General features: G+C 39.2%; 4 protein-coding genes across 4 annotated transcripts; 1 reads left to right on the top strand and 3 right to left on the bottom strand.

Moving 5' to 3' along the window:
- Positions 1–751: 751 nt before the first annotated feature.
- On the bottom strand, positions 752–3,097 carry LOC135481233 (ependymin-related protein 1-like). The gene is made up of 5 exons (XM_064761103.1): positions 3,032–3,097; positions 2,426–2,504; positions 1,525–1,692; positions 1,124–1,224; positions 752–802 (listed from the first exon to the last, which is right to left on the bottom strand). Exons 1-5 carry the CDS (start codon positions 3,095–3,097, stop codon positions 752–754), a joined length of 465 nt encoding a protein of 154 aa, XP_064617173.1.
- Positions 3,098–4,961: 1,864 nt separating this feature from the next.
- LOC135461761 (uncharacterized) lies at positions 4,962–7,953 on the bottom strand. The gene is made up of 6 exons (XM_064738985.1): positions 7,762–7,953; positions 7,315–7,425; positions 6,990–7,068; positions 6,159–6,323; positions 5,643–5,743; positions 4,962–5,347 (listed from the first exon to the last, which is right to left on the bottom strand). The coding sequence occupies exons 1-6, from the start codon at positions 7,774–7,776 to the stop codon at positions 5,303–5,305; spliced, it is 516 nt and encodes a 171-aa protein (XP_064595055.1). The 5' UTR covers positions 7,777–7,953; the 3' UTR covers positions 4,962–5,302.
- Positions 7,954–14,180: 6,227 nt separating this feature from the next.
- On the bottom strand, positions 14,181–20,216 carry LOC135473780 (large ribosomal subunit protein uL3-like). The gene is given in 9 exon segments (XM_064753676.1): positions 14,181–14,290; positions 14,646–14,702; positions 14,704–14,766; positions 16,403–16,761; positions 17,165–17,351; positions 17,904–18,039; positions 18,553–18,721; positions 19,068–19,260; positions 20,185–20,216. Coding segments are annotated over 9 exon segments (1,212 nt in total). The 5' UTR covers positions 20,188–20,216; the 3' UTR covers positions 14,181–14,245.
- Positions 20,217–20,830: 614 nt separating this feature from the next.
- On the top strand, positions 20,831–23,752 carry LOC135461389 (NADH dehydrogenase [ubiquinone] 1 beta subcomplex subunit 10-like). The gene is made up of 4 exons (XM_064738457.1): positions 20,831–20,959; positions 21,768–21,906; positions 22,810–22,949; positions 23,429–23,752. Exons 1-4 carry the CDS (start codon positions 20,872–20,874, stop codon positions 23,542–23,544), a joined length of 483 nt encoding a protein of 160 aa, XP_064594527.1. The 5' UTR covers positions 20,831–20,871; the 3' UTR covers positions 23,545–23,752.
- Positions 23,753–24,860: the final 1,108 nt, after the last annotated feature.

The following is a 24,860-nucleotide window of genomic DNA, read 5'->3' on the forward strand; positions in this document are numbered from 1 at the left end:
GCTAGTTAAATTGCTTTTGACCTGGGCTCGTCTTTATTAAGCAAATTATCATTTAAGTCATTAAATGAAAGTGTTTAAATAGCCAAACTGTAAACATGAGAGAACTCCAATTGAGGTTAGTACATTGTTCTGTAGCAAAGCAACAGTGTACCAAGTGTAAACTTTCTAGAGCAAAAAAATTATTATGACTGTTTAGGCCTTAAGACGTTTTATAAATATGGACCGAGACTCATTACCTTTAACACTACTTTGGTCACGTGGCGACTGTGTCTCCTCGTAACAAGGCGGGTCCCAGTGCCAAAATATTTGCAGTGCTGCTTCACAATGACACCATGACGACGACACCAGACATAACACCTCACCCATGAAATAACAAAATTCCGGACCCACCTGTATTCAGATTGTTTGGTCATAAGCTCAGTGTCGAACTAGGAAGCACCAAGTTGTTAACTCTGAATTCTTGAAATTCATAAACAGATGTATACCTGAGTGTAAGTTTCGTTCCACGGTAATGTATAACTTGTATTAAATTCAGCTGTAAAGTAAAATGACTTCTGTGCATGTTACAGGAGGGTTTCTTTCATTTATTAGCATATTGTTTAATCTAACAGTAAGAGCTTTTAATTATGGACGTAATTTTCTGAGTGAATCAGGTACTTTCGGAGGTATCTTTTGTTGTGCTGTTTCAAGGTTAGGGTACATCCTGCGAGATGCATCGCGTCTTGTGGAAAGTCTTTCTTTGACCACATCCTCATGCCATGTTGTTCTCTTGAATATTGACAGAAACATTTCTCAATGATTTCTGTGAAGAGAAAAACAGGAGCAATTGATGGAGGCAAACATATTTTGTACCGTTTTGTCCAACTTATGGCTGGGCATGAACAGATATATAAAATCGCCTTAATTAGAATATGACTTCAAAGGAACAACAGGTAATCTCAGCGGTACATCAAACACTGTATCTACGAGAGTAGTTTTATTCAATACATTCATCTTTCTTATACAGGCTGCACAGTGATATGGTGACGAAATACTGTATCGCACACAAGATAATTAGTCAAACTCTACACACATTGAAATTTCGTGATTTAGGGATTAGGCCATAACTAACTTTTGATTTTACCTGTTTGTGATTAGACTGACAGCCTGGAGGGGGGACAAACACACTGGGGTCTTTAATGCCAGGAGTGAAGCTCGTAAACACAGCCATCATGGATGATTTAGCTACAAAATAAACAAATATCTGTATGGTGAAAAACTGAGTGGGTATAATTTGTTTTGACAAACTCTGTGACTGACGCCATGGGGACAGTTTCACTAATGATCCAATGAGTAGTTGGTTCCTGAAGTGTGTCAAATCCTGAATTATTTCCAGATTTCTTATACCATTCAATGATTATTTCATAAGGTCATGAGTTCGTAAGCAACAGATAATTAAGCCAAAACCTAAAATACTGAAAGGAAATTTTAGAATTGGACTTTGATGCGAGTTATATGTGTACATCTATCTGCATGCCAACATACCGTCTTTAGTCAGCGTGATCACCGCCTCAGCTAATGGCGTACAGTCGCCCTGGCTAAGGGCTATCGTGATGTTTGTATTCCAGCCAGCCATAAAGAAGTTCCAAGAATCGAAAGCTATTTGGTTGTTCCCTCCGCCCATGTAAGAAGATCCCAGATACTGAGCATTATCTGTTGTAAACCAATTACATATACATCATAATCGTATTTTCACAGCGCAAGTGACATTGGTTAATGTCTTGAAACACAACACTAGCTATTTGTGTAACATTTATATATTTATTCCTGCTTTGTCAAATGTAGTTGACTTAATGTGAAGTATAACAATGAGTGCGTGGTTGGGTTTAATGTCGTACTTAACAATTTTTCAGTCATATGACGACGAAAGAGTCCTTAGAATGCATGTAATGTGCATCCTTGTTGCAGGACGGATTTCCACCGCTCCTTTATCTAGTGCTGCTTCACTGAGCCTTACCGAAGGCAAGTAAGCCGCCCCACCCAAGCCATTATAGTGATCAGTTATCAACCAGTCGTTACACTTTCCCTTAATGCTGAACGTCAAGTGAGGACGCTACAACTTCCTTTTTTAAAGAACGCTCTACCAACTAAGCCATAGTATTATAATGAGAAAAGGCTGCCATATATTATTTGGGAACACTCAACAGCTCTCTATATATAGGTGTAAATCACAGGCAAAGCTTGCCTTATGCTTCCATATACTCTAATTACTATGACATGCTTTAACGACGTTCAGTTGTTAATTTATTTTTTTTATTTATTTATTTGATTGGTGTTTCACGCCGTATTCAAGACTACACCACTTATGCCACGGAAACTTCTCACACATCAATGAAGCAGATAAATAAAGTAAACATGCTTAAATGGTACAATTGTAACAGCTCACCAGGAACACACCTTGGTACCATTTCCAGAAACACTGAAGATTCGGTGCAATTTAACCCGTCTATGTTGTACTCTCTCTTCTGCAAAAAAAAAAGAAAAAAAAAACACAGAGAAAACAAAAATAGGCAAAACATTTATAAGATTGTTTATTTTCGTTAGGACATCATTTGTGCACCAGACATGTAAAGTCATCCGTTCAGCCGTCCATTAATTATGCATCTTTATGATTAGGCAGGAATCTCTTGCAGGCATCTATACACACACATTCGGTTTTCGCTATTAGTTGGTCAGCTGTTGTCTCTTTATCCAAAAATTGCATAGATTAATCCCGTAGTTATACAATCTCCAAAACTATAGTAATCTATATATCTTACCTATATACCTCCAATGTGCACTACCTGGCGAGGTTATATTTTAACAGTGTCTTCTAATATATTCTATGCCATATTTCCTCCTCACACAAAACAAACAAGAAGACAGGTCCACCTCATGGAATCATGGACGGGACATACCAATAGTTTCTAACATGTGTTTCCAAAAGAACTGTGTTTAAAGGCAGCGAAATTAGCTGTTCGAATCGAAAGATACTAAAGAATGTGTAACTTACATTCCAAAAGTCTATGATAAACTTGGAGTCGGTCGATTCCCCGTCATAATGAGTCGAGACAGCCATTTTCTTGCTCACGTGGTCCACTGATATGCGCTTTGTTCCCTGTGTAACGTATAATAAACCAGTCAGCATATTTATAGCGTCATGTATACTCTTTCTTTTGTTTCCAATGAGATAAAGCTATCGTACCGAAACGCAGCCATCGTTCAAGGTTTTGAACTCCCAACTTATACATTTTCAATGGGGTATCTTTTCCCGCGCAATGGTGACTCGAGTCCAAGTCAGACTCACCATTGTTCTCTTTGCTCACAAAACCCTCATCCCAATGGCAGCAATGAACAATAGACTACATAAAGCTTCCCGTATTACTTCAGGCGGGAAATGCCTACATTTTTATTGAGAGAACAAACATGACTGACTTACAAGTTGATTGACGGCTAGGTTGGATCACTAAAATGGAGCCAGCTTCAAAACTAATCACGATCATAGTTTATTTATTTATTTATTTGACCATGGTTTAACTTTATATACTCGACTAACTGTGACGATGTGTTGAGGAAACCGAATATGTAGATGAGTCAGAAGAAAACCATCGCTCTTCAAAGATACCTGACGAGCATTTTCTACATGCACTACAATGATGTAGCTTGAATGAATAAATATACCCACCACACGGATGTGTGAAGACTGTGCCGAGATATAGCTGTCAGTGTTTCCCATTATGGCCTCCCACTGATTCATCATACAACATGGCTTCGGCATCGCTTTGACTAAGCACACGTGGCCCAGAAGGGCTAAAGTTGCCAAACAGAGCCACATCGTTTTACAATCCGTGCGTGCGATCCTCTCTAATATCCCTAATGCCTCTCTAACATGCACGTGTCCTGTGGCCACGCACGTTGCTGACTTGCAGATTTTACCCATAACGTCACGTAAAAAAAAAAAAAATTAAAAATAGATACGACCCACTTTTAACCAATATTTATAAAGATAGAGTATTCTTTGACCTAAAATGTAATGATAAGCGTTTCTGTTAGATACACGACCTGTTTTACCTCGAATGACCCGCATGTCACTTTGTACGTGATATATCCGTACAGGCTACTATGGAAGCCAGGTGAGGACATCTCGCCCCGCGCCCTGCGTTCCACCAATATGATAGATATTTCAGCTCGCTCAGCAGATAAATCTCTATATCAAGTGGAAAAGTTTGTCAGTTACTTGCCAAAGGCGAGTGGTATCCGCCGTCATACAATGAAATATTACGGCGTACGGCGTTAAATCCCAATCAAATAGATATGTAAATAAAAAAGGAATAAAGGATAAAGATCATTCAAATTTGAATACATTGCGCCGTTACCACGAATTTACTTCGGTTTGTCTGATTGGGTTTTAACGCCACTTTTAACAATATTTCGGTCATATGACGACGGAGTCATGTCCTTGTAGCAGGCCAAACCCATTGCCGACATATTTATAGCGCTGCCTCACTGAAACGTCATACACCAGACACGCCTTCCCTTTCCAATCACATTATACTGACACCAGGGCGACCAGTATACTTAGCCTATTTCTGCTGAGCCCCATCCTTAGGTATGATTCAATTCGGGACTGAGCCCCGATCTACTCTATACGAAGAATTTACTTTCGGAGCACCCATACAAGCATATTCGCAGACAATGGCTCCCCTGTGATGGATCCGCCTGGCTGCAAACATCGGAGTATTATTTGCAATGGCAGATGGATAGCTCAGTGACACAATAGACGCATTGAAGAAATTTGAAAATTTCTGCAAATACTATAGGTGGCCTGCGGTGAGTTGCTATAGTTGTGGCTCACCATATATGATGCAAGAATTAAATGTATGGTTTCACATGTCTCACGATCAAGCACATGCATGCAGTAAACAATAACACAACACACGAAAAAAATATTATGTATTTTTATTTCTTTTAATTTCAAAATATTCCACGCTGAATTAAACAGATCAAACTACATTCGGACAATTCTAATAAAAACAGGCAGCCTTGATGGTAGTGTAAAGCATGGTTAAAACAGAATCGGACAATACTGATCATTTATTAGTGCAAAATACAAGGACTTCATCATATCAAAAACAAAATTGGGCAGATCTGATAAAATAAGATTACATATCACCTGAATACAGTTCCGATTATCAACTTTTGTGAACTATCGGAAAGTCGCTAGTGTTCCGTTGTGCATCTCGTTCCTTACATGGTTTTGTGGGATATTGGTCTACCATATAGTCTACTGAAAGGAATGGGCAGAGTGGCCGACGGATACCCCGGCAAGCTGTAGGAAGAAGTAAATATAATCACTATAAGGCCTATACTACTCACATGGTGTTTAATATGACATTCATTATTTCTATACACCAATATTCAAAGTTTCTAACAAATCAAACGCAAAATTTTGTGTGTACATGTATACAAAAGTCAAACTTGTCAAATGTGTCACATGACCTGTTCACCTTCAATACAACCATTTCAGTATACATTTTATGTACAATATATTTATATTTTTTTAATATAAATATTTAAAACATGAATGTGTATATTTAGGTGGACCCTGAAAATTTAGTTAGTACCTTAAAATTGTCTTCCTTGCAGCTTGGGGGTGGGACGAACACATTCGGATCCTTTATCCCGAGGGTGAAGGAAGCGAAGGCACCAATCATGATTGACTGAACTGGGGACCAAATCAGAGATGAAAGCTGACCACATATGAAACCTCATCAGTAAAAATTTAATGACATATAACTATATGTCTGAATAGAATGGATCCAAGATGGTATGGTTTTGTTAATATTAATAATGAATATTACCATAGGAATACATAGTAAAGGTCTACATATGCATGTTGCCATGGGCACCACAATCAACTGATCCTCCCATTATGGCTTTTTCAAAGGTCGGGAGTTGGGGACAAAAGCAATCTGTTAAATTGATATAACGCTATTTAGTTAAAATTAAAAGATTACAGTTTTATGAATGTAGCATACATTCCATAAATTAAATTCCATAAATATCTCCATAAATTAAAAAATGACACCTTCCCAATCCTATATGTTAACTGCCGAGTTTGCTCAGACGGCAACACTTACAGTTGCCTTTTTGAGACTTGACCTCCTCCACCAGTGGGGTACAGTCGTCCTGGCTGACCGAGATCGTAATGTTACTCATGTACTCGGGCAGCATGTAGCTCCAGGAGTCGAATGAAATTCTGCTGCTCCCGCCAAGGTACGAGCTTCCCAGATAGGTGGCACTGGCTGATTGCGGCAATGTAGAAAAGAAAAATACGTGTTAGTGTAAGGTTAGTGTTTTCTCGTTATGAAACACCGTTCTTTAGACTGAATGATTTTATTTGAATGACATTTTGTTTCGTTACACACAAGGCATTAGCATCCCGTATACAATAAACAGTCAGTAATAAATTGCTCTTTGCCCATAGATTTACCAGTCATGTGCATTTCACTTTATCACATTCAATCAAAACCACTATAATGTCTGCAGTTTTATATGGAAAGGTTTGTGGAGATCGTGGCAATGTCTAGTGGTTTTATACTCGCACTCGGACTCAGACAGCATACGTGAATGCTGGCTCACACATCCCTTTCGGAGCCGAGTAAACGAAACGCACATCTAGTCTGGTGTGGGACGCTCATGCAGTTCATTGTTCATTGAAAAACGAAAACGAATTAAGCAAATTTATTGAGGGAGTAGGATCGGCAGTAACATAAAAGTGTCATTATTTGAAAGGAAAGAAAAAGGATTGACCGATGTTATGTCAACGTAGATATATATGTAGCTAATGAAATATTAGTTATGGAGGAGAATTATTTAGGTGAAAATCATATTTTAAGAACAAGACAAGGCCGATATTTCATTCAAAAGCAAGACAAAAATACCCCAGTGGATAGTGATCTACCGCTCACCAGGAATGCACGGGGAGGTCATTTTAAATGTCACGGGGTAGACGGTGCACTTGTCCTCACTTATGACGTACTGCTTCTTCTGTGGGTTGTAAAGAAACAAGAAACAAAAAATATAGAAATATGTCATAGACTTGTTCCGTTGAACATATGTTCTCAATCAAAAAATGTATTTGAAACAAGATCTCGAGGTCGCTAAGAAACAACACACAGGGAAAATGCTGTAAACAGTAATATTACGGAAGTCTGAAAATATTGCTGTGATGTGGCCTTAAAGCTCAATTATACATTCATTCTTGGAAGGCTCTTCTTCCTGCAGCGTTCTTACATTGGCAAAGTCATAGATTGTCTTTCCCCATCTATGTTCTCCACCTTCATCAGTCAGGGATACGATGGCCATCTTCTTGTTGGTGTAGTCACTTGACAGAAAGTTCGTTACCTGTTAAGGCAATGATGGGATGTCTTTGAGTAACGATTCAACTACATGTAATCAACCAATATAAGCCTGAATAGTCCCTTTAGTGTTTCCATCCATGTGTGCCATGTTGCAGCATGTAGGACTAATATGGTCATGACTGCATCCCAAAAGGACTAAATCCAAGTATGTACATCACTGTACCAACAAACATGAGGAAAAACTCGGCCTTGACACCAAATAATTCAATAAATAGTTTCTTAAAAATCAGAATAATGGCTGAACCGTTCATTATCTTTTTTTTTTTTTGAAGGTGGCGTTTCATTTATCAAAAACATATCGTACTTTGCGTGTACTCACCCTAGATGTTCTCATGGGTTGTCCATGATCTGACGTTACCTGGTCCCCGCCAAGGACAGCTTCCCATTGGTGAGGAACACAGCAGGGCTTGGAGATTGATTTCGCCCATGCAATTGGACGAGGAAACAAGCTACCAGAAACGTCTTCATGTTTTCAGCCTGGTGTACAACTAGTCAGTGACGAGGGTGGTGAACTGTTCTATTTTATAGTCTACTTTGTTTACATTCCCAGCCAACCAGCTGACATTGAGCAAATATGACTAAATCTCACGAGTTCTCGTCGTACGATGTATCCAGTGGCTACCTGGGGCTAACAGTAGATCTCTTCTGGGTCACTCTAGCTGGTACCGTCACGCGCCCATGAATTGTCTTCGGTTATAGCAATAAAATATTCCTTCCTCTGCATGGAATTTTAGTTCTATGGTATCAATGATTCATCTTCAAATCACATGGGGCAAAAGTTTACATTCATCCAACTCGTGATGCCACTTTTTATTTGTTTAACAGCATATGTATATTGGCTGCTGGTCTAGCAGAATCAGGTTGAGGCATTATCCAGGGCGCTATTGCGAAAGTTATCCGTCACGACCTGGTCTTATCCGTGAAAAGATTTGACCTTGACGCAAACACTTTGTACGTGTGCATTCACTGGGTGATTCGCAATGGTCTTTTTATCTGATAGTTATGACTGTATGTTTTTGTTAATTTTCATGCATTTTAATTCGTCAAGCAGCTTCCGTATATAATTTATACTGGGGATCGGGCATTGCAGCCGAGGAACTTATTAAGGTTCTTGCCACTGTTTCGCTTGGACTAGTAAGTTGCAGGTTCAAGCCCGGCATCGAACAAGGAATTTGTTGATTTTCTAGATGTCACGCACAGCGTGTTCGTGGAGCGTTAATCGCTGGCATGACAATAAATGCGGTCGAAGGCCACATGTCTTCCAACGAAGTGGTGTGCACACCTGTGCACCAAGCACACGAAGCGAAGTTCGTCATTCACTTGACAAAGGCCGGTGGTTTACGCCGGGCACTCAGGTTTCCTCCATCCAAAACTTAACGCAATCGTAAGTGAAAAATCCTTGATTATAAAGTGTTAAACAACAATCATTATCCGGAACCTTGCCAGTGTCATATACATACAGAAAAACTATGAATTGCCACCATGGCTGGTTGAAACAGTAAGTGCATGGAATACCCGCACGAGACCATGCGTTCCAAATAGTACAAAATGAAGCCGGGCAGAACCCATGCGTGCACGCCATGCCATATCACCAACTATTGACTCAGATCTGAATAACAAAACCTTACAGTAAAAATATACCGGTATTGTTTATACATCGCCGTAAAACTAAGTTATATTGTACTTTTTAAACTAAATTTAACTATCTTTGAATTAATTTATTTATTTGACTGGTGTTTTCACGCCATACTCAAGAATATTTCACTTATACGACGGCCAGTATTATGGTGGAATACTTGAATTAAATTTAAGACAAACTTTTAATATTACCATGCAGATCTGAATAACAAAATCTTACAGTAAAAATATACCGGTATTGTTTATACATCGCCGCAAAACTGAGTTATATTGTACTTTTTAAACTAAATTTAACTATCTTTGAATTAATTTATTTATTTGACTGGTGTTTTCACGCCATACTCAAGAATATTTCACTTATACGACGGCCAGTATTATGGTGGAATACTTGAATTAAATTTAAGACACACTTTTAATATTACCATGCACTTTATACAAGCGAATAAAATAATAACAAAATCAAAGCCTGCATATAGGAAGATCCTGTAAAGTTCGACAAACACCAGAGCTTAAGACACGGGTCAGCTCTACTGGTCGACCGGAGTTGGTCCAAGTCGCTGATGGTTATACCACTCCATAACATTGGACGACGTTGACATAACGACTGGAGACGTATTTACGGAATCGCGTCGTAATTTCACACACACGAGCGCTTAGCACTTCGTACAAGTCAGGTTGAGTTCAGTTAGGCCTTAAGGTCTCGTGTATGTCAAGCTCAGTACTGACTTAAAAGCTCAATATTCAGCAATAGTAGTAAACCCATGCTGATTTTCTCGCCCTATGAAGATGCGTCAGTCAATGCCTGGATGTTATCTTTATCCCATATATTCCCCTTGACCCAGCAGACGTTAGGGATGCGCGAGGTGATGAATCAGATTGTATTTATTCGTATTTATTTATTTTGGCCTATACGTTATGATCAAGTACCCCATCAACTTTACATTTGTCTTTTACAACTTGGGAACTACAAGTACACGCAAAAGATCCAGTCTAATCCACATATATCTTAAAATTTGGGAACTACCCCCGATCAAATTCAGTTTAAGCCAACTCTGTGTTGATGTTGTTACGGTATAGAAAGCAGCAACAGAAAACAGACTCAGTGACTCAATATTACAATGTTAACAATGCTTTATATATAGAATGAGACGTACAGTTTTACAGACAGTTAAACAACAACAACAACAACATAGGCCTACACATCAGTATTACCGGTCTTTACAAGTTTCCAGTTCACCTTTGCGTCCCAAGGAATGTATTCCAGGAAATCCAACGTAAAGACCATGGGATAAACACACAATTCACACAAGTCACAAATTGTCCTAGACAGGTACTTCGCCAGATTAGCGAACACGAACACAGTACACAGGTTACACAGAACTGGAACAGTTAAGCCTTTGAATGACGTCACACCCGCAGAGCACAACACAGGGTAAATACAGGCATGGAGGTATAATCCACTTCAGATCAGTCACAGCTCCCGCAGAAGCTCACAAACGAGCCGTTCAGAGACGTAGAGTAATGTCACCTTGTGGCAAAACGAACGTCCTTTACAAAACTGAAAACTTCAGTTTAGAGTCCTTGACGACCTTGTCGGTCAGGTGAGGTCAGCGTGTTAAACAAATTACACAGTCCACACTGTATAATCATAATAAAGATCCGAACACCAATAAACGTGACTTCCGCAGAAATTCACATAAACCAGACAACAGTACTACTGTGGTACACAAACGGTGCCGGCATAAAAAATCTGTCCTCCCAAATGAAACTGGCATCACCAGCTCATATCAAAATAATGGACTCGATACGAGAGCGTCTCACACTCTCCTGGCTCCCAGTGGATGCAGCAAAAATACCTCCACTCTGCACAGAAAACACGGCTTATATACGTGCCAGGTGGATTCAACTATTCTTAGACACAGAATTAACAGCCAATGAACATCCAGTTAAATAAACAGAGCATTGAACAAGGTGCTTTCGGCCAGGTCCGCGCTGTACATATATAACAGGGCCTGTTATGCTTTCACAAAGGTCCGCAGACTAACAATACATGAAGACGTTAAATAGTCATACATAACAATGTTAACATGTGAAAACTTAGGCTATTCAAAACTGGTATTTTTTAAGGGATGGAATGGCAATGGGTATTATTGCAGTTACATTGCAGCAATATTACAAGTGAAACCGCAGATGTAAGTATCGTGTCATCAAGGCATCAAAAAAGACATTTGTATGTACCATGCAGACGTGAGTGAGTGCTTAGTGTTTAACGTCATATTAAACAATTTTTTCCAGTCACATGACGACGAAGGAGTTGTTAAGAGTGCGTGTCCCAATCTTGTTGCAGGACGGATTTTCACCGCTCTTTTATCTTGTGCTGCTTCACTGAGACAACTTACTCAAGGCAAAGTAAGACGCCCCACGGTTCAAACAGTCGCTGCACTATACCCTTAATGTTGAATCCTACAACTTCCTTTCGCAATGTCTTATGTGTAATCCGACCCAGGACTAACCCTGGATGTACGGCTCCGAAAGTGGACCCTCTATCAACTGAGCCATCGGTAGGATTTAATGCTATGTGTAATAACAATGTGATAATTATGAAGTTATGCCACTCGTAATTCACTGTATAAATCTTTGTATGGACTCGTTAGACATGTATAGGTTATGTGTTGGACTCGACCAAATATTCCTCATGTTAACGCAGGGCAATAGTTGAAAGATCCCCCAGACCTAACGTGACATATTACCTCTTGTATAATACTGGACACCTTGAATGTTCTGTGTGATTGTGTAAATCTTGTGTGGGCTTCACTCTCTCCTCACCCGAAGCGGTCATTTTGTGTGTTTAAAATGAGTGAGTCCATGTATAGATTTATTGTCAACTCAGCTCATTTTTTAAAGGTTGCTTGGTGTTTTAATTAATTTAATTATTTGATTGGTGTTTTATGTCCTACTCAAGAATATTTCAATTATGCGACGGTGGCCAGCATTATGGTTGCAGGAAACCGGGCAGAGCCCGAGGAAAACCCACGACCATTTTAATATGTTGTGATGTGTTAATATCTGGTAAAATGTTCCAGTTGAATAATTGACCATAACCTTTCACTTTATCAAGGGTAATTGTTAATGTATGCAAGGAAAGCCTAGCGGAATGTCTTGTGCGACAATTCCCTGCGCTCCCAGCGCAGTGTTTGGAGTCGGGCGTAGCGTGACTTTCAGTTGCTTTAACGTGTCTTTAGCAAGGTAAATATGAGGTGCTTTAATGGAATTTTATTACTTAGGAATAATGCTCCTCCGATAATATTTGTAATGTAACCTTTACTGCCGTGGTCATACTGATCGAAATGATTTTTACTACAATCTGCCCTTGAGACTGCTGTGATGTGAAAACGAGAATAACGATATCCCGGACTGTTCGATTCCTCGGGAGCTTTTTGTCAGTTTTTCTTGTTCATTGGAAATAGTTGGTCGTTTTTAATCAAGAAAAACACTCTCACGTATGTACATCAGCTCCTGTTAACTATATTTCTATTGCTATGGTTTTCCGCACTTGTATGGGTAATTAGATACCTAAATCTGGAAGACCGGTAGATCTTGGATTCAATTTGTTAATTAGGTAACGTGGTCAATAGCCTGTTGGATATAGAGAAGCTTTCCAAGTATTGGCAGATGACACACGGCATCTCAAACGGTAAACATTTTACTACATAATTAATGTATCCAGTAGTGAATACCACTGTATCGAGTGGTAAATAAATGGATGATTTGATATTTTATGTAGGTAAAGTACCCTAGTTTGATATGTGGAATAAGGTTGATAAGAGTTGTGCCATCTTCCACCACCCTCAATACCAAGCCTAATACATCAGAACGGGTTATATATAAAGGTGTATGTACCAGTCAATTTGTGAGATATCACAAATCCTCTTGAATCTTCACTGTTTATATCAGAATAAGGGGCGAGTGAGTGCTTGGGGTTTGACTTCGTACTTAACGAATTTTCAGTCATATGACGACGAAGGAATCCTCACACTGCATGTAACGAGTCTCCTTGTTGCTGGACGGATTTCAACCGCTCATTTACCTAGTGCTGCTTCACTGAGACGACTTAAAACGAAGGTAAGCCGCCCCGCCCGAGCCATTATACCGATACGGGTCAACCTGTCGTTGCACTATTCCCTTAATGCTGAACGCCAAGCGAGGAAGTTACAACTTCCTCTTAAGATCTTTGGTGTGACAGAATAAAATATGTGTTACAACCAATACTGACATGTTTATTGGTCTTGTACTGATCAACTGGTTGATTTGGATGTTGCTGTCGATTTCACAGATTGGTGACCTTTACATTAATGTGTGATTGGTATTTACAATAACCACAAGGGCAATTCCCAAATCTTTCAACGCAAACCAACCAAAAGATAAAGAAGTATATGAAGTAGGAAATTAGGACTGATTTATGCAAAGAGAATCAGTGAATCAATTGAATTAGTATCCAAATTGTGTACAATGCTAGTCTGAGCGTTGTAGATGATAAATTATGGATCTCAGTTGCGCTTTGAACGCAAATGTCCAAGTATGCAACGTGGCAATCTAATTTAACACGATGAATGTGCGCTCCCCTAGCTTTGGGTTAGGCGAAATTAGAGAGTAATGAAGTAGAGTATACCTTCCAGTTGAAGGTTGACATCAGTCTTTACAGGTGGCTTCACTGAGGTTTTTTGCCTAAGACATTCACGTTCTCCAATGAAATGAGATTTCTCAATTTTCCAACAAGAGTTCAAACCTAGGACTGAACAAATTAAGCACGCAGCTATTACTTTTCTGCTCTTCGTGGGAGGCATGTTTTACCTATATCACCTCAGCAACCCAAATCAGGATGTATACAAAGATGCGATTTCCCCAACAGCACACCACTCCAGGTGGTTTACATCGGAGTTTGATTTGAGCCTGGAGGCCTCACTGGTGAGAGACCGCAGCACTAACACATTATAGGCAACTGCTATGAGAACATTTCAGTCCACTGAGCCAACCAGCTATACTGAATTATTCATAGATGCACTTTCTGAAATATAAATACACCAACTCAAGGCAATGACGTCCATTCCATTGGGTCAATTTATTCTTATAAATGACACCTGGTACAGTAAAATAATGAGGTACTCTTATACGGAGGCCTCAGTCTTGACGCGATCCTTCTTGAGTGGACCCTGTAAGAGAAAGACAATACTGATTAAAACACCATTCTAAACACAGGTGAATGTTAGCATTTTCCAACACAAAACTACCCATTATAGAAGACCATGCAGAATACTGGCGGTAGAATATGAATCTTATTATGTCAGTTGTATTTTATTTTCTTTTCCCCCACAGCTGTTTAACGCCATACTTAAGTGGGAAATATAACAAGCCCCGCAGAAAGTTGAGAATGGCTCCTGCTTCAAATTTTTTTTTTTTTTTGCACAGCCAGAGTTTCTTTGTGCTTGTGAACACGAAGCAAGGTTTGAATCCAATCTTCACCGGCTGTATTCCTGTGTTCTACAATGTGAATGCAGAAGAACTTACAAGGAAGTTCTTTTTCTCCTCGATGGTCTGGAAGCGTCCATGACCAAATTTGCTGGAGGGTGTCGATAAACTTGAGGTTGATTTTCTCCATGGCTCTCTTCTTGAAATGCGTCAGTAAAGACTAAAAACAGAAAAAAAGACAAACTCAGCTTTATGTTTAAATTGATTGTGATGTCGCAAAATGATGTATGTACATGTGACAGGGTATCAGAAGGAAGGCAGCATGGATGGTTAATATTCCCCACCAATACTCGGGGTGTTTCCGCCGAAACACTTCCATCCTTTTCATCATCTCTACCCAACTACCTTCACAGCACTGTACTGGCATAGGTGTTGTAAAATAATTTCAATTAAATTCATCTGATTGGGACTTCAGGTCATACTAATTCCCACTTTAACAACAATCGTCAGCTTTTGGGATAGACGAACTGCAGACAAAAACCACCACAGAGGAATGTACTGGAGTTTGAAGTTTTCACCCCCAAGGTCATGGCTTGATTTTCTGCAGTACAGCATAGGGCAAGCTGCCAGTATGTCCCATCAAGTCTTTTCGCTATATATACATCCTAATTCCTTTTTGCATATGAAAGAGCAACTTTCAGTGCCATTTATGAACTGATTCTGGAGACAAAAACTGCATTGCTTGGATTGCCCAGTGTCAGGGCTTCACAAAAAGTATAATTTTATCAGTCAACACACTAATTTAGAATATGGTTGAATTAACATCTTGCAAACATGGGAAAAGATTGACTTACAGTAATGAAACTTTCGTGCTCTAACCACTATAGCAGGACATATCTAGTAGGTTGTCAGCCTAGTCTAGGCAATACTTACTAATATCATTTTTATCATTGGACACACAAGTCATGCTAGCATCAAATCTAATCCCTAACATTTCGAGTAACAAGAAGCCCAAGATAAGCCAACCACTACCTTGGGCTATACCACATGACTTCAGATTCTACTCCATTTGAGCATCCTTAAATTACACTCATTCCTCTAATTCCACATCTTATTGGTCAATACAAATTACTATGTTTGCCCTTAAAATTTGTATCGAAAAATCAAGGAAAATCGGCGTTCAGAGAATGCCGGTAGCTGGCCTGATTGAGCAGTTTGTAAAACAGCATAATGTTAAAGTCATCTGGCACATTCAAATATTGACCTTTAACCCTAAAAAAGTTGAAGGATTGATACAGTCATCCTCAGATATTATCCTCTAATTATACAGTGCGAAGATCTTGCCATTAATTAAAACAAGACCAAAATGATTATACTGTCACACATGACTCATCACACATGTTCTGAAATAGTTCTGAACCCAATTAACTTTCAGAAGCAAGCAAAATGACTAACTTTGTCAGATTTGAAATTTCAGGTAAAATGCAGTGTATATACCGTCATCAGAAGGAAGGCAGCATGGATGGCTAATGCTCCACAGCAGTGTTCAGTGTGCTTCTGCCGAAACACTACCATCCTTTTCATCATCTGACATTTCTATTTAGCACGGACCTAGGCTCGAATTTATCACACACTTAAAGGCCGAAGTCATAAATTGCTTAAAACGATAAACTCAGAACAGGGAAAAAAAAAAATCAAATTGGAGCCGGCACATTGTTTTGCAGTCAAAAAACTTCACAGAGCAAAACATTTTCACTGCACCTGTATTTGAACATCTACCTTAAAATTATAGATGAGTATGGCAGCAGATATGCATCAAGTTCAGATACAGGTAATAATGGAGGACTGGTTGTTACCTTGCGCAGTGTGATAACCCTCTTCTTGGGTCCAGTGACACAGCCCTTGATCATGACAAAGTCCTGGTTCACCTCTCCATAATGCGGGAACCCACCCAGCGGTGTGATGGTCTTCTCTGTTGGGTCATACTCTGTGGCAGCGTTGTTCTTCACCACTTTACCGTCCTTGGAGTGGACACCGGCACCAATGCGGTAGATTTTCTTGTTAATCTCTGTTCTGTGATGGTAACCCTTCTGACCAGCTCTGGCCACAGAGTACTGGACACGACTTGGATGCCAGGCTCCAATACAGGCCACCTTCCTCAAACCCTTGTGGGTCTTACGGGGCAGCTTCTTAGTGTGCCAACGGGAAGTGACACCTGAAAACCAACACATACAATGCTCCAGTCTTTTACCAACAGCAAAAACATGAAAATGGAGGGAGCTGAGCTTGTTTCTGCAGAGGAAAGCTTTATGTGTACACATATTTGGCATATTTGAAGTTATAACACTAGAAAATAAGAGCCAAGAAAAGAATATGAACAGAACCGGTCACAATGAGCTTTTGTGCAGAAGAAAAGACATAAAGAAACAGTACGCCTTTACAGCAAAACAGTCAAAGTCGGCACCCAGCTTTTTCTTTATCAAAAGAACAAAATCAGATCTTCATTGTAAATATTACAGCATAATATACCCCCCTCGTCAACCCACTAACAATGAATTTCTTCCAACAGGAGACTCACGACACATGCCTTATCATTGGGTATAGAAAATGTCCATTACCTTTAACTCCCTTTCCCTTGGTCACACCAATTATGTCTATCAACTCGTCTTGTGCGAAGAGGTCCTTGACTGGCACAGTCTTCTCAAAATGCTCCCGAGCAAAGTCCACCTTGTCTGAAATAGAGCCACCATTCAGCTGGATCTCCATGATGTGGGCCTTCTTCTGGCGCTTCTTTAACAGCTTAGTCTGAAGATGAAGTCAAAAAGATTACACAACTTATCATACCCAGGGTGTTCAAAAACGGCAACAGTTGTCTACTGTGTCCATGTAGCTACATATTTTGGATACTCTGATCTCTTAAAACCGGTAGTTTTTGCAATACTACTGCATTCAAATCGTATGCCTGGACTTCTAATTCTAAACGAAAACCACACATATATATTAATTATGTCCAATACATATCTTCTATGAATCATTTATGATTGGTGTTTAAAACATTGCAAGAGCTATCTACCTATGTGTAAGCAAATTACAGAGTGGCAATAACCAAAGCAGTCCTATTCCTGGCCCCTTCTTACTTCCCCTGTTCCAATAACATATTGGGTCAGGCAACATTTACAAACCATTACTCTTACTACAGTTTCATCGCTAAAGATGGTCTCCATTCTGATGCCATAAATTCAGTTATCTTTTTTTTTTTGTTCACATTACTCCATGGGACACCCAAAAGCAGCAGTCAAACCAAACAAAACACATCCAATTATTTCATAGCAGAAGGGAGATAACTGTTGCCATTACCTGAGTATGGGCAATCACACGGATGACTTTGCAGTACTTCTTCATCTTGGCAAAGTCCTGCTCAATCTCTTTCTTGCCGGCGTCATCCTGCCACTTCTTGCTGGCTTTGGTGAATGCCTTCTTCTTGGAGCGGGACCTTTAGAAGGATAGGTACCAATCTCATCACCCCGTTCCCACAGGTGGAGAGGTGAGAGGAGAGAGGTGAGCCTGACAGGTGATTAGCTCATCAGCGTGAACTGAGAGGAGCCCTGATCAGTCTCCGTCCGCACATCACAGGTATTGGGCATAAAATCAAACACATCACTTTGACTAATCTGCCAACTAAGTAGGAGCTGTCATCTAGACCTTTTGACTAATTGTTCCCCACCTCCCCCAAACACTTTGCATCATATTACCCCCAAAAAACTGTCACAAAAGGCAAGTTATACAGCAATAATGAAATACAAAAACTGTGCTGACCTATGCATCAGTCTGCCAAAATATCTGGACACAGTAGTAGTGAATAACACATCTTATTGGTCTACTTAAGGTTTTAACAGCAACACTTTTTGTCTTATCAAAGCCACAGACGTATGTTTTACTGCCAGACTGAGGTAAACAAATTTGACTTCACTTTTTTCCCCTTATGAGAGGATGATATGGGACTCACCAGTTCTTGTAGAATCGCCGTCTACACTCTTCACTCAGATGCTCTGCCCAGATGGTTTTAAAGGTTCTCAGTCCCCTGGGGGTCTCAATGTAACCTACGACACCTACAATCACCATCGGTGGGGTCTCCACAATAGACACACCTTCAACCACTTCCTTCTTGTTTACCTCTGGAGACAAAATATTTAATCAGTTGGCATTATTTGGTGTGTAGCAAACAATTTAATTTGTAGCTTTTGAAAATGTTATTGTGAGTGCGCCACAGGGAAATTAAGAGCTCTTAAATCAACCAAGTGTTTTCTAGGCCTCAGTATCCTAGCAGAACAACAAAATTTTCATTTGTAATCCCGGTTATAAATCTTAAAGATACTGAATGAATTCAGAAGATTTCATTGTTTACATAATGATATAAGAACACAATTGGAGAACACACAAAATTCACTAAACACACTGTTCGTGCTGAAACTAAGGACTTTATTTATCAACTACTACCTCAGCCTGTAAAGGTGGTCTTACTTGATCCAGGTCTGTCCACCTCCCTCACAATGTGAGTCATACCAGCCTTGTACCCCAGGAAAGCTGTCAGGTGTACGGGCTTCGACTTGTCATCATTCGGGAAAGCCTTAACTTTACCACGATGACGCTTGCTCCTCTTTCTGGGCAAGAAGCCCTTAGAGCCATGGCGAGGTGCAGAAAACTTGCGGTGAGACTGTAGAATATAGTTACATGCATGTTTGTTTAGAGGCATACGTTAACCTGTTCGTAGAAACATGGCCTGGATGCAAACAATGCTATCTGTCATAACCACACCTGCTTTAAGTTCTGTTGCATTAACTAGGGATCGGAAGAAGGGACATCTTGCAGAGATAAACATTTCGCTCAAGTACTTTTTATCCGCCCCTACAACGATGTGTGACGGACAGCACGTAAAGCAAGTAAGGTTATTTGACGGACAGCATTGTTGGCATCACGGCCATTATCTTTTGGGATGAAGAGACGGCCATTATCTTTTGGGATGAAGATATCTTTTGGGATGAAGAGACGGCCATTATCTTTTGGGATGAAGAGACGGTCAGTCAGAGCTAATGAGCCACACACGAGCGGCATAGCCTACTGTATTTGATCACTTCATCATACTGTTTATTTTAAACGACGGTGCAATTTTCTTTAATCGTCATCATCAAATTTCAAACGTTGACATTTACAGATTGCACCGGACATAACTTCATGGTAAGTTACATGTATAACTATATCCAGTGCTCCCCTCTTCCCTGTAGGCATGGTCAAAAATCCCTGATTATGCCAGTCAATAATCTAATAAGGTCTAGATGATGAGCAAATAATCGGTTCAGCAATATGCAATCTTCTTAATTGTGTTCAGCATTACAATTCACTATAACCAACTTCTTAGCTTGCCATGGCTGGGTATGGCGGAGGTATAAGTTTTCATCGAACCGGTCATCTTCTCATACCCAAACAAAATCACATCTTTCTCCCACAATTTCATATATGACATTCTCAAAAGTAATAATATTGTTTGAATTTTTTTATAATCAATGTCAGATTGTCCGATGCCTCGTATGATACCAGTAAACAATCGGATTGTGACCACTGTTTCCCCCTGCCAACCTACCATGATGGCAGCCTCGACAGGAAAGGCTGTCTTGTTTGTGCCCACGTGTTATATTACCCTATTCCCATAGTCACGCAGACATGCACATCAAATCCGGTTTTCTCTAGCAACAAGCATAGCAAGAAGCTTGCAAGAAAAAAAAACTTTTTTTATATATTGTTCCCTTTAACTGTAAGCTGTACTAACCTTATTCAAAATGTTCTAACTTTTTAAACCATGTCACTTTAAATTAATTATATAAGCTATATTAAAAGCGTAATTATGCTTTGTATAAAATATTCAAATATCCTTTATTACTTAAGTTCAATGTATACCTTGAATACCGTCACTTCATACAATCTACTTATTAATAACAGTTCAGTGGTTAAAACACGGAAGGTAATGTCGTAGATCAGTGAGCTGTATTATTGTATTAAATATAGCTATAACGCTTGTATGCCTAGCTGTACCTGGGTCTATTATATATATAATCCCTGGCTGTACTATTCTCCTATTTACTGGTGCCTTGCTCAAAGACATCCTCAAAGTCATTCAGATAAATTACTTCAAATTTTTTACACGGTTGCCACAAACTTGAGAAGAGGCTATGAATTTGTTACGCGTTTTTTTTTTTTTTTGGCAGTGCGGCTGTGAGAATAAGGTAACGGGGTCGAAAATCGACTGCTGAAGTTTGCGACATCATCCAACATGGGTGACGACAGACCTGCAACAAGGGCAGAGAAGTATCTCTCATCTGTCTTCAAAATCCTTGATGGCCCGGCAACTTTTTTTAGAGGTAATCATAATGAAGATTATACTTGCATGTATACACTGTATAAATGGTTGTTTTCAACATGATTGGATGGGCGAGAATGCCATGTCCGTGAACAGACTCCGAAGGACAACGTTGTTGTTGTTGTTTTACAAATGGGTTGAGTTCAAATTCTGGCAGGACTGCCGAGAAACACTGCATACAGTATCTTATCTCAGGCGAGATGACATGGGGGCTCATAGATGACAGATGTGACTGTGAAGATGTATATTCAGTCTGGGAATGACTGTAAAAATCGGTATTCACGCCTTTCACCTGAGAGTTTATGATAGCCTCACCTTGTGTGTGAACTTCTGAGACTCCTGAAATGGCGATTTGGATTATTTTATGTGTTGGCAGCTTTCACTTTGTGGCTCCCCATCCATGAGCATATATAAATTAGGAGAACTACATTTACTCTATCTACCAAAAAATAATAAGCATTACACAGTACCCAAATAATATGTTGTGAGAATAATATAATTGATTATGTCTTATTTTGTAGGGATGAATTCCAGCCTTTTCAACCGTTATCTGGTGAAAATAGAACATTGCCACAAAAAAGCATCTGGCAGTTTGAAGAACTTTTTATACTATTACACTGACACTATTTTTTTAGTTTATCTAGTGTGGAATAAGTGAGTGATCAAACTAGATTTTATATGTTTTCCTGAACAGTAGTATGACCTTTGAAAAGTTGAATTTAAACAGGTTTATGGCCTCATTTACTCTGTATTAGCAGGTTTTCAGTGACTATTGTCTAGTTGGCATTCATTTGTCATGCATATTTCAGAAAAGATTGTAGAACCTTGCCGAGGGCCAAAGTATTATTACTATCACAGAAGATTCCGAAGAGTTCCCACAATAGACACGTGTGAAGTTGGCGATGTACTGTGTCATTTTGAGGCTGATGAGCAATTTAAGCGAGACAAGTAAGTGTGTTACATTGTAGAAACACACTTTAATTTGCTACATGATCTGTTGTTAAGGTAGCAAGGGTTTGGTTCTCATTGATGAGTAATTCTCAGCCTGGTAATGTGACCTTATTGTGTGCTAGATGTACACAGGCTCTGAGTTAATTATTGATATTCAAAATCAACTGTGTAGAATAGATGTATTAGCCAGACTTAGTTAGTTTTATTTTTTTCAATTTAATTGGAATTGGATGTAAGAGTGTCACAGAACACCAAGGCATGAGCATAGCTAGATCTATTCTTTGTTATGCTTGTGTTGAGTCCTGTCCCTGCAAATTTGACTGTGGCTTTATGTCTTTAAACCTGACTGGTACTTGTCACCAGTGGTGGTAACCACAGGGTCCAGTCTTTTTGGCTTCACCTATATACAACTATTCCATGATATAAATGAAAGTGTCCGAATTAAAATACCAACTAAGAGCAAAAAAAGACTTAGACTTAAGTCAAAATTTCAAATTACTTTAAAATTGTTATTTCTTGTAGTTAAAGGTCTAAATTTTGTTTGAAAATGTAAATTCTGGATAAGTTGTTGTACCAGCAATTTGAGCTAAAATAATGGAAAGAGCATACCAAAGTTATTGAAGTTTTGACTTAAAGTCTAAGATCACCTTGTGCTCCCAGGGCTAGCATTTTTAGAATGATGTAAAATGGCAATCAAACATTACCGATGATTTTGTAGGTTATGTTTATGTACCTATAAGACACAGCTATATCAATATTGTCAGCTTAGCTTACTTCAGTACAGTGTGTGTAGTGGCTATGATTTATCAGACTCTGTATGTTGAAACTTGCTCAAAGTTTGTTGGATGACTATTTCCTAACATCACAAAGCACTCCTGCAATCTTGATTCCTTTTTTCAGGAAGGTGGACAGTAAGATTTTAACTATTCTCCGGCAGCGAAGACAGGAATGTGAGGCCTATGAAGGACCAGATGCTCCGAAAAAGTGCCAGAAGTTTGTGAAGGATTTGGCAGATGCAGAGGAAAACTGGTTTATTAAATGTAAGTCGATGTTAATTGTGAACTTGAAAAATGTTTTTACCTTTTACCAGTTCTATACTCTTCTGTCATTTAGTTAAGTTCGAGGTCATTGATGTAAGTAAACAATATTATTGACCCTTGCTCAGGATTAATGATACTGAAGTTATGTAGATTCAGCTGGTCAAATTTGCTAGGACTGTGAAGATCTAAGACTCTTTGTTAACTTTCTTCCGTACTTGTACCTGTCTTCAAGCAATGTGGCCATCTCCTGTATATGCGTCCAGAGTGCCAGACAAGTTTGAAAGTTGAGAATTCTGTGATGTTAAACTGAACATTTTTTTTTTATAAACTTGTAAAATGTTGTGCACTGCCTGCAAAACCTTGTTGGGAAGGTTGGATGTCAGAAATGGATTTAAATGGGAGTGTGTAGAATTCTGTTTCTTAGTGGCAAGTGTTTTTTTGTGACTGCTGTAGTAAATCCTGTCATGTTTTCTGTTCAGATGGAGACCTGGGTGTATCTGCCACAGTTACGGATGCCTATATGAAGCAGAAGCACCGGCTGATCTGGGAGAGAAGACATGGCAAGGACAAGATGAGATCTGCACATCTAACCTGATGTAATCTTATGCACTAGATTCAGTCATATAGTGCTATTTCTAATGGATAGTTTTGTTGTGCATTAGCTACTGTAGGGTGTTATTACTGAGCCTGTTCATCCAGGATAAAACTAATGAAGTTGTTCATCAGTCATAATATCTCAGCTGCCACAGTTCTGTTTGTGCTTATTTCTTTCTAGTTATGTAAATAAAAATACAGAATTTGTTGACTTTTTCTTGTAGTCAGCTCTGTTGGACATTACTGCAACCTTGAGTGATGTAAGCGTGTGAAGTTTGGAATGTGATGGGCATGTTGCTTAGTGCATTGTACTGACAACTGGCTATGTGTCTTATAACCATAAAAGCGAAACCAATGGGAGACTTGAGCCACACTCTAGAAGGTCCAAATGAGAGTATAATGCACCATTTTCTTGCATGAAAGGAAAGAACAAATGAGTTCACAGCTTTGGACTGTTGATAAAGGCAAGAAGGAGTTTTAAGACTTTCCCATTGTTTCACAACTTGGACTGATTGTCTATGTACTCACAAATAGTGTGAGTACATAGTGTGAGTACTCACAAATAGTGTGAGTACATAGAAAATTGTTCCAGGATCTATTGATATGATTTTCCCATACAGGTACTCCCAGTCACAGCAATAGCTAATCTGACATTTCTATATGAACATGTCACAATTCAGATAAATTATTTCTTCGTGTATTTTTTTGTAACGTCGCCCGATTGACCTCGGACCAGAGGGACACACATGTGAACGACCATATAACAGACTGACAAACTTCTCAGTTTATATACTTCTGATAGTGTTTGATTAAAATTCTGGACAAAAAGATTTGCAAACATTTTTGTTATTATCTTAGGTTGTGAGGACTGCTTTACGTTGTTGTAAGTAGTAAAGGGTTGACGGCTTGTAAGTCTTGTCAGGATAAACTTGATGAAATGCAAGTCTGGTTGTCTCGGTCAGCTGACACTTTGTTCCTGCCATGACCGGTTGGTCATTGACCCAGCGAGGGTTATCTTCAGGAATATTTTGCTTTTTAAATAGACATAATTTGTCAACTTGGGCCCTCTTCATAAATCAAGTTTTCGTACCTTTTCTCGTAAATGCTGTCCTCTTATGGTACTATAACCTAGACAACATCTGTTACGAAAAAAGTTACGAGAAATAGGACTTACGAGGTTTTGTGAAAGTGGTCCTTTTACTTTTGGACTTCTGACCAAAGACAACTCAGGTCCCATAAGATGAATGATTAGCACAAATAAGTAACAGAAAGGCAGACAAAATCTTGACACATTTATTACAAATGATATATCAACAA

Source organism: Liolophura sinensis, chromosome 1 (assembly GCF_032854445.1).
Source record: "Liolophura sinensis isolate JHLJ2023 chromosome 1, CUHK_Ljap_v2, whole genome shotgun sequence".
Lineage (NCBI taxonomy): Eukaryota > Metazoa > Mollusca > Polyplacophora > Chitonida > Chitonidae > Liolophura > Liolophura sinensis.